This window comes from Saccostrea echinata, unplaced genomic scaffold (genome assembly GCF_033153115.1).
Source record: "Saccostrea echinata isolate AGI-Se365-2 ecotype Australia unplaced genomic scaffold, CSIRO_AGI_Sech_v1 ptg000041l, whole genome shotgun sequence".
Classification (NCBI taxonomy): Eukaryota; Metazoa; Mollusca; class Bivalvia; order Ostreida; family Ostreidae; genus Saccostrea; species Saccostrea echinata.
This window is the reverse complement of record NW_026889790.1, coordinates 574,809-590,480: the sequence shown is the minus strand read 5'-3', so window position 1 is coordinate 590,480 and position 15,672 is coordinate 574,809. Positions and strand designations below refer to the sequence as shown.

General features: G+C 33.5%; 1 protein-coding gene and 1 long non-coding RNA gene across 2 annotated transcripts; both read left to right on the top strand.

The window, feature by feature from the left end:
* The first annotated feature begins 953 nt into the window (after positions 1-953).
* Positions 954-15,376, top strand: LOC133200889 (ependymin-related protein 1-like). Its single transcript, XM_061336705.1, has 6 exons — positions 954-1,208; positions 12,167-12,277; positions 12,369-12,450; positions 13,634-13,801; positions 14,180-14,280; positions 14,984-15,376. The coding sequence occupies exons 1-6, from the start codon at positions 972-974 to the stop codon at positions 15,047-15,049; spliced, it is 765 nt and encodes a 254-aa protein (XP_061192689.1). The 5' UTR covers positions 954-971; the 3' UTR covers positions 15,050-15,376.
* LOC133200887 (uncharacterized) lies at positions 2,109-7,364 on the top strand. The gene is made up of 4 exons (XR_009723011.1): positions 2,109-2,211; positions 2,337-2,447; positions 3,823-3,917; positions 7,303-7,364. It is a non-coding gene; the product is annotated as an uncharacterized LOC133200887 (long non-coding RNA).
* Positions 15,377-15,672: the final 296 nt, after the last annotated feature.

Below are 15,672 nucleotides of genomic sequence, written 5' to 3'. Positions count from 1 at the left end.
CAGTAAAGCCATGAAGAGTCATATTTATATGGAAGCATCCCCAGGTAGTGTAGATTCAATTTTGTTCAAATCATGACCCCCGGGGGTAGGGCGGGGCCACAATGGAGGATCAAAGTTTTACATAGAAATATATTGGAAAAATCTTTAAAAATCTTCTTTTCAAGAACAGTAAAGCCATGAAGAGTCATATTTATATGGAAGCATCCCCAGGTAGTGTAGATTCAATTTTGTTCAAATCATGACCCCCGGGGGTAGGGAGGGGCCACAATGAAGGATCAAAGTTTTACATAGAAATATATAGGAAAAATCTTTAAAAATCTTCTTTTCAAGAACAGTAAAGCCATGAAGAGTCATATTTATATGGATGCATCCTCAGGATGTGTAGATTCAAGTTTGTTCAAATCATGACCCCCAGGGGTAGGGCGGGGCCACAATGGAGGATCAAAGTTTTACATAGAAATATATTGGAAAAATCTTCTTCTCAAGAACAGCAAAGCCATGATGAGTCAAATTTATATGGAAGCATCCTCAGGAAGTGTAGATTCAATTTTGTTCAAATGATGACCCCCAGGGGTAGGGTGGGGCCCAATGTGGGATAGAAAGTTTTACATAAGAACATATAGAAAAAAAATTTCTTCTCAAGAACAGAAAAGCTATGTTAGTCTTATTGATATGGAAGCATCCTCGGGTAATGTAGATTCAAGTTTGTTCAAATGATGACCCCTGAGATAGGGAGGAGCTACAATGGGGAATCAAATTTTTACAAAGGAATAAATGGGAAAATTCTTTTAAAATCTTCTCATGTACAACAAATTCATTTGTTATATTGACATGAAAGCATCATCAGGTAGTTTAAAATTCAAGCCCCTTCCCCCCCCCCCCCCATTCATTACTGAACTGATTTGTGCCTTAGTCTAGCCAGTGTGCTCAGGTGAGCAATGTGGCCCATGGGCCTCTTGTTTTCCTAGGTCATGTTACTAACTCAACGAGGAATTTCCAAATACCCTGTGACCAGGTTTGCTAAATATAAACAAGGAACGATCACAGTGAATCGTGTTGATAGCAGAATGAAGCCCATCTTTCTCAGAGTTCTAACGGTTCCATTGCTTTGCCATTTAGCGCTAGGATGCTGTACCCCCGAACAATGGAGCGGAGATATGGGTTTTTTGGTTGGCACTAATAATAACGGGCAAGGGGGATTAGAAGTGGTAAGTAAATAAAAGCTGTTCTGGATATTGAACCCGACGTTTCTCTATCATACACAGTACAGTATATTTATGCTATGCCTTAATATTAATATTTTATTGATACAAACACAACTACAATAATTGGCAATAAACAGAAAGAAAATATGTGGGTAATAATTCTCTTGACTAATTGGCAAAGCAGACATAACAGGAGTTAATAGAAAATGTAGAATTCTGTACGGGGTCATGAAGAGTTCAATAATAAACGTCTGATCTCTTGTTTCTTAGTACTATCTTGTTAAATCTGTGTTTATGTGTTTATTATGAGGCGCCGTTTTGGTATTTACTGCCAAAAAGTGATATCACCTATTCGAATAAGTGATATCACCTATTCGAATAGGTGATATCACTCATTCAAATTGAATAGGTGATATCACCTATTCGAATAGGTGATATCACCTATTCGAATAGGTGATATCACTTATTCGAATGGGTGATATCACTTATTCGAATAGGTGATATCACCTATTCGAAATGAATAGGTGATATCACCTATTCGAATAGGTGATATCACCTATTCGTGCTGAATAGGTGATATCACCTATTCGAATAAGTGATATCACCTATTCGAATAAGTGATATCACCTATTCAATTTGAATGAGTGATATCACCTATTCGAATAGGTGATATCACCTATTCGCATTTCTTACAACAACAAATAATGAATGCTCCCTTCCTCAAGATTATCTAGATTTTCATTGGAACCAAGCAAATTCGGGCTGCGTTAGGGTCTGTAAGTCTCGTCACGTGACTCGCGAGATTTTTCGATAATATTAAGTTCCAGGTACCTCACACATGGAGATGTGTATTGGGTTATGCATGTTTATGGTTTAGACAAAGCGTATAAGGAAAGTTTAAGCAGTTGTACAAAGCCGAAGGATTCTCCGACTTACGATGGATAAATTGAGGGTCATAAAAGCTTGGGTGCGAGCAAGTAGGAGGAGAATTTCGATCGAAGTACAGGTAAACAAGTCAGAGAATGTCACCTGCTTCTTGGGTATTCTTGGGTGAAATAGAAGTCTTATATTATACATTTGTATCTGATTAGAATAGTTTTGTTATCATCATTCCAACTAATTTATTAACAGATTTTTCTTGAATTCGAGGATAATGATGTTATTACCAGCTGATTAAGGAGGAGTAGTGTAAGTGTCAGATGGGTACGAACGTCATCTTGTGACAGCATCACCTTTGTTTGGGTAAATAATTTGTTCAGAATACGCTTCATTTATCAACAAAAATTTAGCTGTTGCATGTCAGTAGGTCTAGTTTTTTAAGTATTCAATGTTTGAAAGCACTTATCAGGTCCAGTACAATCTTTTGATTTTACTATATATATAGCTTTATTAAGCTGTTCAGAATAGCTTAATTTAGCTATTTTATCACACTTTTTCTTAAATTTATACTTTTCTCAGCATGCCCAAAAAGTCGCACCTTGGTGCAGTGATGATACTCAACCTTGAACTCATCTGAAATTGATGCATTTAAAACTCACTCATTAAAATCTCCTTGCATACATCAAACATGTGATAATTTTTAGGCCCAAATACTGTACAGCAGTCCTCAAAATACAGGAATTTGGGTGAAAATACTGTACATATTGTTCATCAAAAAACTATACAAAAAACTGTAAAAAATATTGACCAAAAATCAATGTAAGAGGTTCATTTTTTAAGCTCTTCTGAGCCAAAGGCCCAAAGAGCTAATGCTATGGCCATTTGTGCGGTGTGCGTAAACTTTTTAGAATATGGGCCATAACTCAAGAACCCTTTGGCCAATTATTGTCAAATTTGTCACAGGGTATCCTTGGGCCAAGAGCTTTCGTTTACACTAAAACTAGGGTTGTGACCCTTAAACAAGGGGAGATAATTAGGAAAATAGAAACAAAAGAGACTTTGTACTCAAAGTTCTAAAAGTTTTTGGGCTACATATGCAATTGATAAGTTACTTCTTCAATGAATTTATAAAGGAGGCCATGCAATTATGGTCAACAAGATAATTGATTAATTCAGTACATTCAATGAGAAGCAATCATACTTATCCATGCCTCAATGCACACAAGGTAGTGGACAGTTACTCAAATAATAGAAATTTATCTTTTGCTTAAAAGTAATCAAAAGTTGCAAAGTTGGAGCTATCTTTGATTTTGCTTGTTGTTTCGATAGCCCATAGCACATATATGAATTTCAATAGTCAAATACATGCAACTTTTTGTCAGTATTTATTACCAAAATAATTTTTGTGAAAAACTGCATATACATAGCTAAATCAAGCTATTTTGAATAGCTTAATAAAGCTAAATAGCTATTTCAAGCTATATAGCTAAATTAAGAGATTGTACTAGACCTGCTTATTTCCCAATCCCAACGATAAGACTTTCTTTATATATTCTGCAAATTCTCTCTGCATTTATCATTGAACAAAATTCATATGACTGCAATTATATGACCATATTCTTCAGTTTAGAGAGCATATTATAGAGGATATTTTGGTTAAAGTTTTGGTCTGTTTCATGCAGTGTTTGTAATATTCTTTCATCTTACACAATTGTATACATTAAGATTTATTTTATAGCTAAAGTACAAGAGAACTGCAGCATCTAAGACTACATGTACATCGACTTTGAATAATCTACCCGGTATATCCTCAAAAAGGCAACTCAAATACAGGTATGAAATTGATGTCACAAAATAAGTTTTTGGACTTACATTTACTCTTATAATTCATATACATATAAAGCATATAAAAATAAAAATAGAAAAGAATTAAAGGTTCATCAGGTGACAGCTCAATCATGTATGGAATATTATTAGGCCAAATAAAAAAATATGTGTGGTTCCCATTACCTGACCGTCCCTATTTTAGATCCCCAACCCTAAACTTTTTTTCGGCAATATTCATATTTATTTTCCGGAATTTTCCGCGATTTCCGTCATCCACTTCGGTATTAGTTTTAGTTCCAGCAATGGCGGCCTCCATGCAAAAATGGTTTCAACACGTAGTGCAAGTGTTTGATGGTGTTAAATCTAAAGCAAGCTAGCATGGCGTGGCAGTATACCATTTTCCAGCGCCATGTTTTTTTGTTTGTTTGTTTTTTGGTTGCCAAAATTAAATAAATATGCCCAAGAGTGGCGAGATTCAGTTAGTTGCTCTGTTTACAGCTGGTTTATAACAAGTGCATGCTGATTAGCCCCTTTATTATTTAATGCACGCAAAGGTGTGAAGTCAGGATAGGAAATCACTTCTCGCTTGAAAGCACACAGGCAGCTGGCCAGGTAATGTTTTTTGGAGTTAGGGGGAAGATAACATGAGAAAACATTTATTTGATTGCATTGATTACGCAAGAATTAGCCCAATGTGTAAGATAGATTAACTTGTAAACTATTAAATAATTTATATCAGGATCATTTCTTTTAAACCGAAAGTAGAAAAAAAAAACAGTTCATGAGGAAAAGTGAAAAAGAAGACTGCTGATTTTACATGAATAAAGTCAACTTGCAAAACACCAATATATATGAGAAATGAGCTTGGAAGTATGAAGTCTTCAATGAGGCAAAAAGGTTTCATGATAGGATTTAAAATTTTAATAATATTAAATATTTGTAATTCTGACAAATTTGAATGATTCTATGTCATCTTGCTTAGGTGATTTATTTTGTTTTAAACATTACTGTACAAAGTGTAGGTGTCACATTCTTTTCCTCCGACAGCTCTTAGCAGAACTCTCAAGTCTGTTTTCTAGTTTATAGTTCAGAATTTATTATTAAGTAAAATAAGAACTGTTCTGGATAAAAGTAATTAATTAATTTCATTTATAAACACTGATTTTAAAAAAAGGATGTTCACTTTGGACTTTATTTTTTACAAAAAGAAAAGATTGTGTTTTCATTATTTTTGATTTAAAAATATTTGTTTCATATTCATAACTAGGGTGCCCCCTGCCAATGTTGACTAGTATATTTAACGCCACATCGAAATGCCACTTATTTTCTCCTTCACTCTGTTCATCCACAAATAAAACATTTCTTTTCTGAACCATAGTTGGAAAAGACTGAATTCAAAATAAACAAAACATTTATTAGTTATGAGTTATATACTCAGCTCTTCACAAAATATTTCTGTTTTTTTGCATTCTATAATGTACAATTTTAGATTTTATATACCTGTATAAAGACTTCCGCAGCAGATTCCGGTAGAGAAATCATGATCTATATTTAAGATTTAATGTATAATGCTTAAGATATCCATTAATTTTACTTATAATATACAATTCTGAAATTAATATCATCCTTTAAAAACAAGGATAGCACATATCATCTTCGTAAACACTTAACATTCTAAAAAAAGAAAATATAATATCCAAATAACTGTTAAATAATTCAATTTGCTCATGCTGATTTTCTTCAAACATTGTATTTTCTAGATGAGTATGAACTCGAATGAATAGAATCAGCAAACAACTGTTTAAATACCCAAGACATTTTATTCACACATTAAAGCACATATCTAATCCATATGCTTAAGAGAAAACATATCTAACACTCTGCACATAAAATACAGGTAAACTTCGGTATCTCGACATCGGATATGTCGACAACCTGGGATATGTCGACGTCCGTCCGCGGTCCCGGCAGTATTTACTATATGAATGATTTGCAAAAACTCTGATATGTCGACCTCGGTAATCTCGACAACCCTGGTTATCTCGACATATATTCACAGTCCCAAGAGCAAAATTTACCTGGTATATGTCGACATCGGCAATTTTCTGCTCCACTGAACCTAACTGTTTGTCAGATAGGGTCGCTCGTCACGCGCGGACGGCTCCGGGTATCTCGACGTTGTCAAAAATTCACACCTTTCACACCCATGTTTTGACTGCACGCTGCTTAATTAATTCTATAGACTGTGTTTGTAGGTGAATCCAAAGCCCCCTCTGCGTCTTTGAGACGTTAATTGCTTAATGTTCAGCTTGGGTAATATCACTGATAAATCTACACGATTCTGCTTAAATTTACAGGTGTTTATTTATGTCGAAACCTAACATAACTTTTAAAATTGAAAAAAGATAACTAAATTACAAAGAATAATAAACATATTGAATAAATTCAAACTAAAGAATTACACGATGTTCTTATAATATTTTGTAGTTAAAATGCATTCAACAGGAAATAATCGGATTGACGACACAATTAACCGAGTCATCCGTAATTCATGCATCTGTAATATCACTACGTTGGTTTAGATACACAAATCTCTTAAAAAATTAATATTACTGCACATTCTTCCTGAATGAAATAAGAAAAAAAAATAATTACGCATTTAATATGTTTTCGTATCTTGGATGTCTATACGGTTCGGTTTGAAGTTTATAGTGCGCATTTTGTATCCTGTTCTGACAAAAAAGCAAGTAACACGCGAATGCTGGATGGAAAACTACAAAAATTTTGAACGATTTCGATAAAGAGAAAGAACAGGTTTTATAAATAAGATTTTTAAAAATAACTTCTTAGATTTTCAATAAAAATAGAGGGATTGCTGAAATAAATTGCCCTACAGTCTACATTGAAGTCATATACGTATAATAAGCTTATACACATGTATGTGTTTAGTTATGCAGTGAAATCTTGGACGTCAAGTCTCAACTCTGATATCTCGACACCTCGGATATCTCGACATTTTCCGATGGTCCCGTCGATGTCGAGATAACGAAGTTTACCTGTAGTTCACTTATGCTAACGAAAAGAAATAGGTATTATTTAGAAAAATTTAGAAAATCATTTTGTACAAAAAAAAAAAAAAAAAAAAAAATCCCTACCTACCCTATTTTTTTGGAGGTGTAACCGGAACCACACACATTTTTTTGTTTGGCCTTAATGCTGAGTTTCCAAATGCAAAATTAAGGGTATTCGATATATTCCATACAAGTTGTCAGTCATTTATTAGTGATTTATACAGAGGTTCATTTGCATATAAATGTTGATAACATTGTTTTACTGTCTTTATTAACTTGTAATACTAAATTTTATAAATTGACAAATTCATTCTTTTTAGAAAGTGCATATAATTTGGAAAAGAGACCATCAATCCACTAGGGGGTATCGCATGAAAGCAATGATTATAGAATATTGTAAGGCTGGAGGAGTTATAGTACAACAGGCAGGCAAGTAATGGTACTTTGTTCTGGAAATTTTTCGCCCCAGTTTTATTTTTCTCATTCTGCCCTCCTTACAAGTAGGTGAATTTAAAACAGGACAAATTCGAAGAAGGCAGCATATATCTTTTAAACACAAATGTGTCTGATCAAATTTGAAAAGGGCAAAATTGTTTTCAAGGGTGAAAGAGTGAATATTTTAAAAATTAGAATGGGGTGAAAATATCCAATAATACAGGTTATATGTATTAACACAGTACATATGCATTTCTCTTTTCTTTATAATGAAAATAATTTGTTCTGTAAAAGGACAAATTTTGTTCTGATTTGTATCAAATAAATAATGTGCCAGATTTATTATTTTGCAGGCACCTAAGTTACCATCAGTTGTGTGTCAAGCTGTGCAAAAATTCTATGTCATGTTACAGAATCTTTCTTAAATACAGGTATATGTCTGCTCATCTGGCAATCTTAGGACATCACTGGATGGTTTTGTTTAAAAAGATTACAGAGTTAACACACACTTCCAGCATGAAGACCAGCCAGTTGCCTCACCTGTCCTGACATTGTTAAAGGTAAATGGTCCTTTCAGAAAAGGATCTGACAATGCAAAGGCTTGCTAATCAATTAAAGATTTCTATTTACTAATAGGTAATTAATTTGAATTTCTGTAGCTTAAAAATTTAATGATATGAATTAAAGAAAATATTTTAATCAAAATTATTTTTATTTCAGTACTTTGTGACAGTGAAAAGACATGGCTTTAAATTACTGTATCAGAGATCAATCCAGGTTATAAATCTGAGGAAAACAATAAAGCATCCACTTCGAGCTACTTATATCACTGCCTTAATAAGATGTCTGCATGTGTAACTAACAAAGGACAGTGACCAGTTGTAGCTATGATATCAGAGGGCATCCTGAAAAACACTCATCACTAAGAATAGAAAACTTCAAATGACTTTTGTATCAATCCTTTTGAATTTCATCTGGCTTGGAATTTCAGTAGCCTTTAGCATCCTTCAAGCATTTCATGAAGTACATGTACCAATTTGCAGGCATAAAATGTTTGAAATAAAAAAAAAATAATTTCTCTGCCAATTAACAGTGTCATAAGCAGTTGATTGATATCACAGTTCCACTGGCATAGTATTTGTGGTTGAATGGTGCCATTTTTAAGAAAACTTTTCACAAAAACCTGGAAAACATCAGATGGAAAGGAGCATCTACAAGAAAAACAGTTAACACTTTCTTGAATATTAACAATGATATATCATGCCCATTTACATCCTTTATATAAACTAATTAACCTAATCATAGAGAATTATGTACAAATTTGTCCTTTTGTGTATTTATAGTGTATTAAATTGATTTTACTAATTTATAAATATTTATGTTTTTCACAGTCATTAACATTTACAAATAGAAGTACACATAACATAAAAATATTACATGTTTAGTAGGATAACGTGAAATTGTTATACCACAAAAACCATCGCTGACCTCGCCTCGGTCAGCAATGGTTTTTAAGGGGTAAGAATTTTACATCACCCAAAATAAACAGGTAATATTTTTCTTGTCATAAAATGCATTTTAAAGAAAACATCAAGGTGAAACGAATGTGCAAACATTCTGCACAGTTAACATTTTTTATTACTGTATATACTGTTACCCGTAGTCATGCATTTTCAACCATTGGGATGTAATGTTTGGCATACAGTATGGTAATAGTACTTGTTAACAAATTTTTTTAAACCAATCAAATTTGACTATTTAACATGAAAGTGTATCATAACAAATTTATCTAGCATAATGGTGCTGTAACCATGGAATGTGAGCTTGTGTGAACTTGATCCTGAATTATTAAGTTTTGATATTGTAAAAAAGAACTGTGCAGCCTAAACTTTAACTTGTACCTGATTTAGATGGAGTTCCGTCATTAACAACTTGGAAGTTGGAAGTTGTCACACTCATCATGAGTATAATAACTGGGGGATCTGCTTCATTTGCAGATACATGGATAACACATTCACTCAAAGCACTGTCCCTTTTTCAGTACCTTGTGCAGCCCTGTAATATATAATGACAAATGGAGAAAAATGCCTATTTCAAGAAAAAAAGTCTGTCTCATAATTGTAGGAGTATTGGCAAGGGGGGGGGGGGGGGTCATGAAACTTGGCGGTTAATCCAGTTTGTATGTGTAAATGAAAAATGCCTTCTTCTTTGTAGAATAAAAAATGATTATTTTTTGAGTGTTTGTGACCATTTTTATTTCCGAATAGACAGGGTAGCTTAATAGCCTACAGAATGAGCTGACCATTTTTATTGTTGTAATTAAAAAAAGAAAAGAATGTGTTTTCTACAAAGATCATATGTTATAGACGTGGTATTCAACTTTGTATTCCCATGGTCGATGCATTTGGGTACATCTATTTTTTTATTTGCTTTCAATGACATCGCATTCAATATCCCAAACTCATGTATACCTGTCCAATACTCCAAATTATACCACTGTAAGCTAAGTCAATGCTTTAAATTTATGAAACCAATCTGTAGATAAGCGTACCTTTTGAATACAGACGATTTTAGAAAAAAAACGATTTAATTTTCCCTTTTTGCTTAAGTATGTTGGCTAATCTTGGCCCCCTCGGAATAGCTTGTGTTTACGTTATGTAATGAAAAAATAAAGCAATTAAACGCTATTTACCTGCATCTATCAATCCACTTTCTCCTCTTCTTTGCAACAATCGGGGATCAAAACAAACTGCAAGTTTAATAATTCCACTGCGATGCTTACAACTTAAGTAATCCATTGTCTCCAAGAACGCTCAGGTACCCGGGAGTTATAAAACGAAAGTGAAAGTCAACGAGACTTACAGACCCTTTGAATTTTCCTATAGTATACATGATAGATAAGTGTAATAAATATAATTTGTGAGCAAAACAAACAACAAATTCTACTGGGGTGCTTAAAACTAAATGCGAAGCTGTAATCTATTGTCTGCAAGAATGGTAAGTTATAAAACGAAAGTGAAAGTAAATGAGAATTAAAGCTATAGTCTTGGGAGCAGTTGTTATTTCATAAATAATTTGAATAGGTGATATCACCTATTCGAATAAGTGATATCACCTATTCAAAATGATTAAGTGATATCACCTATTCGAATAGGTGATATCACCTATTCGAATAGGTGATATCACCTATTTGATTTGAATAGGTGATATCACCTATTCGAATAAGTGATATCACCTATTCAAAAGGAATAAGTGATATCACCTATTCGAATAAGTGATATCACCTATTCGAATAAGTGATATCACCTATTCGAATAAGTGATATCACCTATTCGAATAGGTGATATCACCAATTCAAATCGAATAGGTGATATCACCTATTCGAATAGGTGATATCACTTATTCGAATAGGTGATATCACCTATTCGAATAGGTGATATCACCTATTCAGAAGCTGAATAGGTGATATCACCTATTCGAATAGGTGATATCACCTATTCGAATAGGTGATATCACTTTTTGGCAGTAAATACCAAAACGGCGCCTCATAGTTTATCAACAATTTAATTTGAGAGATCGCCTGAAGAATTGATAAAATTCATACATTAGTCATCATAGGCGGATCTTGGAGGGATGGATCCGAGGCTCACTGGAATTTTGAGATTTGTAATAAGAGTCATATATATATATATATATATATATATATATATATATATATATATATATATATATATATATATCCATTTCTATTTGTTTTCTCTGTGATAACTCTTCGAAAGTTAAGAGAGTTGATTTCTTGATCATTCTAAAGGAATGCAAATTTTGCCAAGCGAAAGGTCAGTAGCTAAGAAGGCATAATATGCATGTAATTCTCGTGCGGCTGTCTAGCTTTGTGTCTGACTCTAAGGAGGCCTAATATGCATGTAATTCTCGTGCGGCTGTCTTTGTTTTGACGTCAGTGGGCGGGGACTATTGAAATTGACATGTGAGGCCTCGTGTAATTTAAAATCTATTAGTCTACATTTTTAAAATCTAAATTTACAATTTTATTTCAAAATGAAATGGAAATATAAGGAATCACTGTCTAGTTAGTAGAGTATGCCAGGGACATCAACGATAGTTGGAAACGTGGGATAATTTGCATAACGGGCGTGATTCTATATATATATAAATATATATTTCGGACTAATATATGTAAAGGATAAAAACTAGCTCCCCTCCCCCATGGTTTACTTTTTTGTTTTCATTTTTTTTTTTTTTTTTTTTTTTTTTGCTTGTCCTAAAATATCTGAGTCAGATTTTATCTAGTTTTTGAGACCCCCCCTACCCAACCCCCTGGAAAAATTTCCTGGATCAGCGAATGATCCTATATTCAATTCTGAAAGTACGAGGAAATTTTGCTAAATGAGACCTTGGTGGCCTCTCTTTTTTTCAAATGACCTTATGATTCTTTTTTTTTTTCTTAAAAAAAAACATCATAGCAATCAATTATGAGCAGGAATGTGTAATAAAGATCTTACTGATTTACAATACAGACAAAACAAAACTGGAACAAAAATTTCTAAATGCATGTTTTGTAAGTCGAGATACTTAATTCTATTCTATCTAGCATCTACTACCCTGGACCTAAATAACAGTGACCCTCCCTATCGAGTGAAAAACATAACAGTTAGATACGTACAGTCACCATTTCAATTTATATCTTACTTAATAAAATATTTATTATGAACAATTATTTTTTTAATGTAGGGAAAAGTCAAGCTTTTCTATGATGCCAAGAACACAAAAATAGCCAGTTTCTCAGAGAGAGTTGTAAACGGAAAACTCTTCAAAGGAGTCATGGTTCAGAACTTTGAAGAAGTAAGTTTCCTAATACTTTATTGAACATATTTTAGATGTGTTACACGTAACCTGAGGATGGTCATGTTAATATATAGTTTACTTATACCAGGGAGTTCAATATACTGTCGTGAACGGTGTCTGCAATACCACCAGACTGGCGAGAAAAGGATTTACACCTGCCTGTGTACCTAGTAAGTCTGTTTCTGTTTTAGAAGGCATGGGATAAAGCAGCTCATTTTATTGACCTATTTGAATGCAAAGGTATATATATTTTTTTATTTGTAAACATGTTTATTTATTTATAGCACAAGCGGAGTCACAGATGGGGAAGGGGGCAGGGGTTGCTTGTGTCCCCACTTTTGAAAGTGGGTGGGAGGGGGTTATCTTTGTGCCCTCTCCCAACTTTTTGGGTCGGAATAGTTAATACATACACATCCTGTAGATGTAGGATATTTGTATGAAATGACGTTCAAGTGAGCTTTTCTGATCAAAGGATTAATATATTCGATCGTCGTCAGTAAACTTTCCATATTTTTCAACTTCTTTTACCAGAACAACAGGACCAATTTCATCCAAACCTGCTACATAGCACCATTGAATAAGGGGGAGAATTCATCTTTTTCTCTCAATATAGAGCCATGAACTCTTTATACTGGGGTCATTTAAAATCCTCTTGTTTGGAACCAACAGACCAGAAAACACAATACTTATTCGAAATAATGTAGATTTAAATTTGTTCAAATTATGGCCCCGGGCCTAGGATGGGTCCAAAATTCAAAACTTATGAATCCACCTTCCCCCGAAGTCATGATTTTAGCAAATTAGAATCCGCACTTCCCGACAATTTTGCATATTAATATAAATAAACAAGGCTCTGTTGTTCTTCAGAAGATTTTCTAACGATATTCCTTAAATATTTCTACGTTAAACTTAATAGTTGATGGAAATATAAAAAAAAAAAAAGAAGAATTAGGGAAAAATTCAGTTTTTTTTTTAAAGATCAGCAGGGTTATGAATAGTCACATCTAGGTCCAAGAATCCTCCGGAAGTGCAGATCAAGGTATAGTTTGAATCAAGTCCCAGGAAGTAGAGTAGGACCACAAAAGGGATCAAAGTTTGCAAAGGGATTTATTTTTTAAAAAGCTAAAAATTCTTTCAAGAACAGCTAGGTTATGATAAATCGCATTCTCACGTAGTAAAGATCTAAGGTCACTTCAAATCATGGCCCCAGAGAGTAGAGTAGGGTCACAATTTGGGATCAAAATTTTTCATAGAATATAGAGAATTTTTTTTTTAAATCTTCTGAAGACAAGCTGGGCCAAGGGGTCTCAGGTGAGAGTTGTGGCCCAATGGCCTCTTATTTACCTTTCACAGAGGGAAGCAAAAAAGTGAGTAACACACATTTGGGGACATCTACTGACTCTCTGGACGTTAGTTCATACGAGATCCCGATAAAGCAGTACAACACAAATGCTTATTTCTTGATCACTAACAAGTTGTGTATCCCTGTCGGAGATACCATCACAGCAGGCACAGAGAAAGGTATGAAGGAAATACAGTAAAATACGCTTATAGCAAATACGCTTATAATGAATTGACGCTTATAGCGAAGTGATATTCATTCCCCGTGACTTTAAAATATATTGTACAAGTAAACTTAACGGATATATCAAATTACGCTTATATCGATGCAAAATCGTTCGTCCCTGGCACTTCGTTATAAGCGTGTTTTACTGTATTCAATGGAAAAGTAATAATAATGTCAAATTATTTCTGAACAACACGATTCTTGGATGGCCAAAATTAAAGTTGAAATTGATGTAGGTCCTAGAATAATCAAAAGAGATTACGTATTATCTTTTTATTATATTTTTAAAATTATTAAAGTTACTGTACAGCATGAATTACCTCCTTTTTTAGCTGGTTTCATGGCCAGTGTTGGATACACAGGATTTGAGCCTGGGATAAAGGACCCCAGAGTTTTCGACAAACCAAGAGAATGCAGCAGTACAATAGAGGAGGTAAGAATCAAAATGGTTGATATTTTTACTTTCGAAGCTTTTATATTTTGATTGAGTCCCAGAATGTTTACTTTTGCATTCTTGGATAATTATAAAGTACGTTATGTACTAGTACATTGTCTTAATCCGCATGAAGCTGTCAATCATGTCACGTTTTTTTTGTTTCTTTTACTCCTTACGAATTATTCTCAGGTATCTCAGCCAATTAAGAGGACACAGTCGTAGCACTGTGTAAAAAAAAGCATGAGTGTCATTCTCATTATCCATCAACCAAAAAAGGAATAAATCATATATAGATTCTAATATTCACCTAAAGGTTTTCACATGTGTTCATTATTTTAATGGAAGCATTTTAAAAGACTCGCTTGTTTAAGAGTTATCACTTTGTGCAGACTAAATTGCCTTAATTAAGGAATTGACTCTGGTATCAAACCAATGAGTCCAAAACACAACAAAATTTTACCATGATTTTTTTCAAAGCCTGTTTTGGAAACAATTACTATATTTGATTGGTTTTATTATTATAATCAATTTTTTTTTAAAATTAAAAACTGTACTGTGGAGATCACGGCTGTAAAAACTCATCAGCATTATATAATTCCGATACGTACATGAAATATATAAATGTTGGTACATTTTTAGTCAGCCTTTTTCCTTCAAATGAGATATTACCTATACATAATGACATTTTGTGTTATTACAGGGGGAAATAGATCTGTTTGAAAGGTTTGGGTTGTTCAACCACAAAACATCCAGTCTGTTTAGATAGAAAAATGCTGTGAAGCCTGCAGGAAATCCAAGGAAAACTTACATCAGTCGTATTTTGAAAATACAATTTTTTGACATTTTTTGTATGCATAGGAATCTCCTATATGCTTTATGAACAATTTGTCCATAGCAATGTCGCCATCACAATATTCCAGACTTTATAGTTTTGTATTTTTTATTTTGCTTAAAAAATCATTTGATTACAAAATATCATACCATACACAATACATCTCATAATCTTAGCTGTTTTTGAGATACTTGATGCTATTTTTCATACGTGTTTTGCCTCATTTTTACTTTAAATAAACTTTTTTTCATTTTGCATAAACATTTTACTAATTTATCGAGAAACCTTCGGTGGTATCCTTGAAAATCTTCTTCTAACATTACCAATCAATTGAGGGAAATATACAAGTATTTTATTCTTTTTAGCTCACCTGAGTCAAAGGTTCAAGTGAGTTTTTCTGATCGAAGTTTTTCCGTCGTCCATCAATCTTTCTGTCTGTTAACATTCACATTTTTGACATTCTCTGGAAACATTGAACCAATCTCAACAAAGCTTGGCATAAAACATCCCTGGATAAAGGGGGTAATACCCTCTTTAAATAGGAGATACTGGTAATC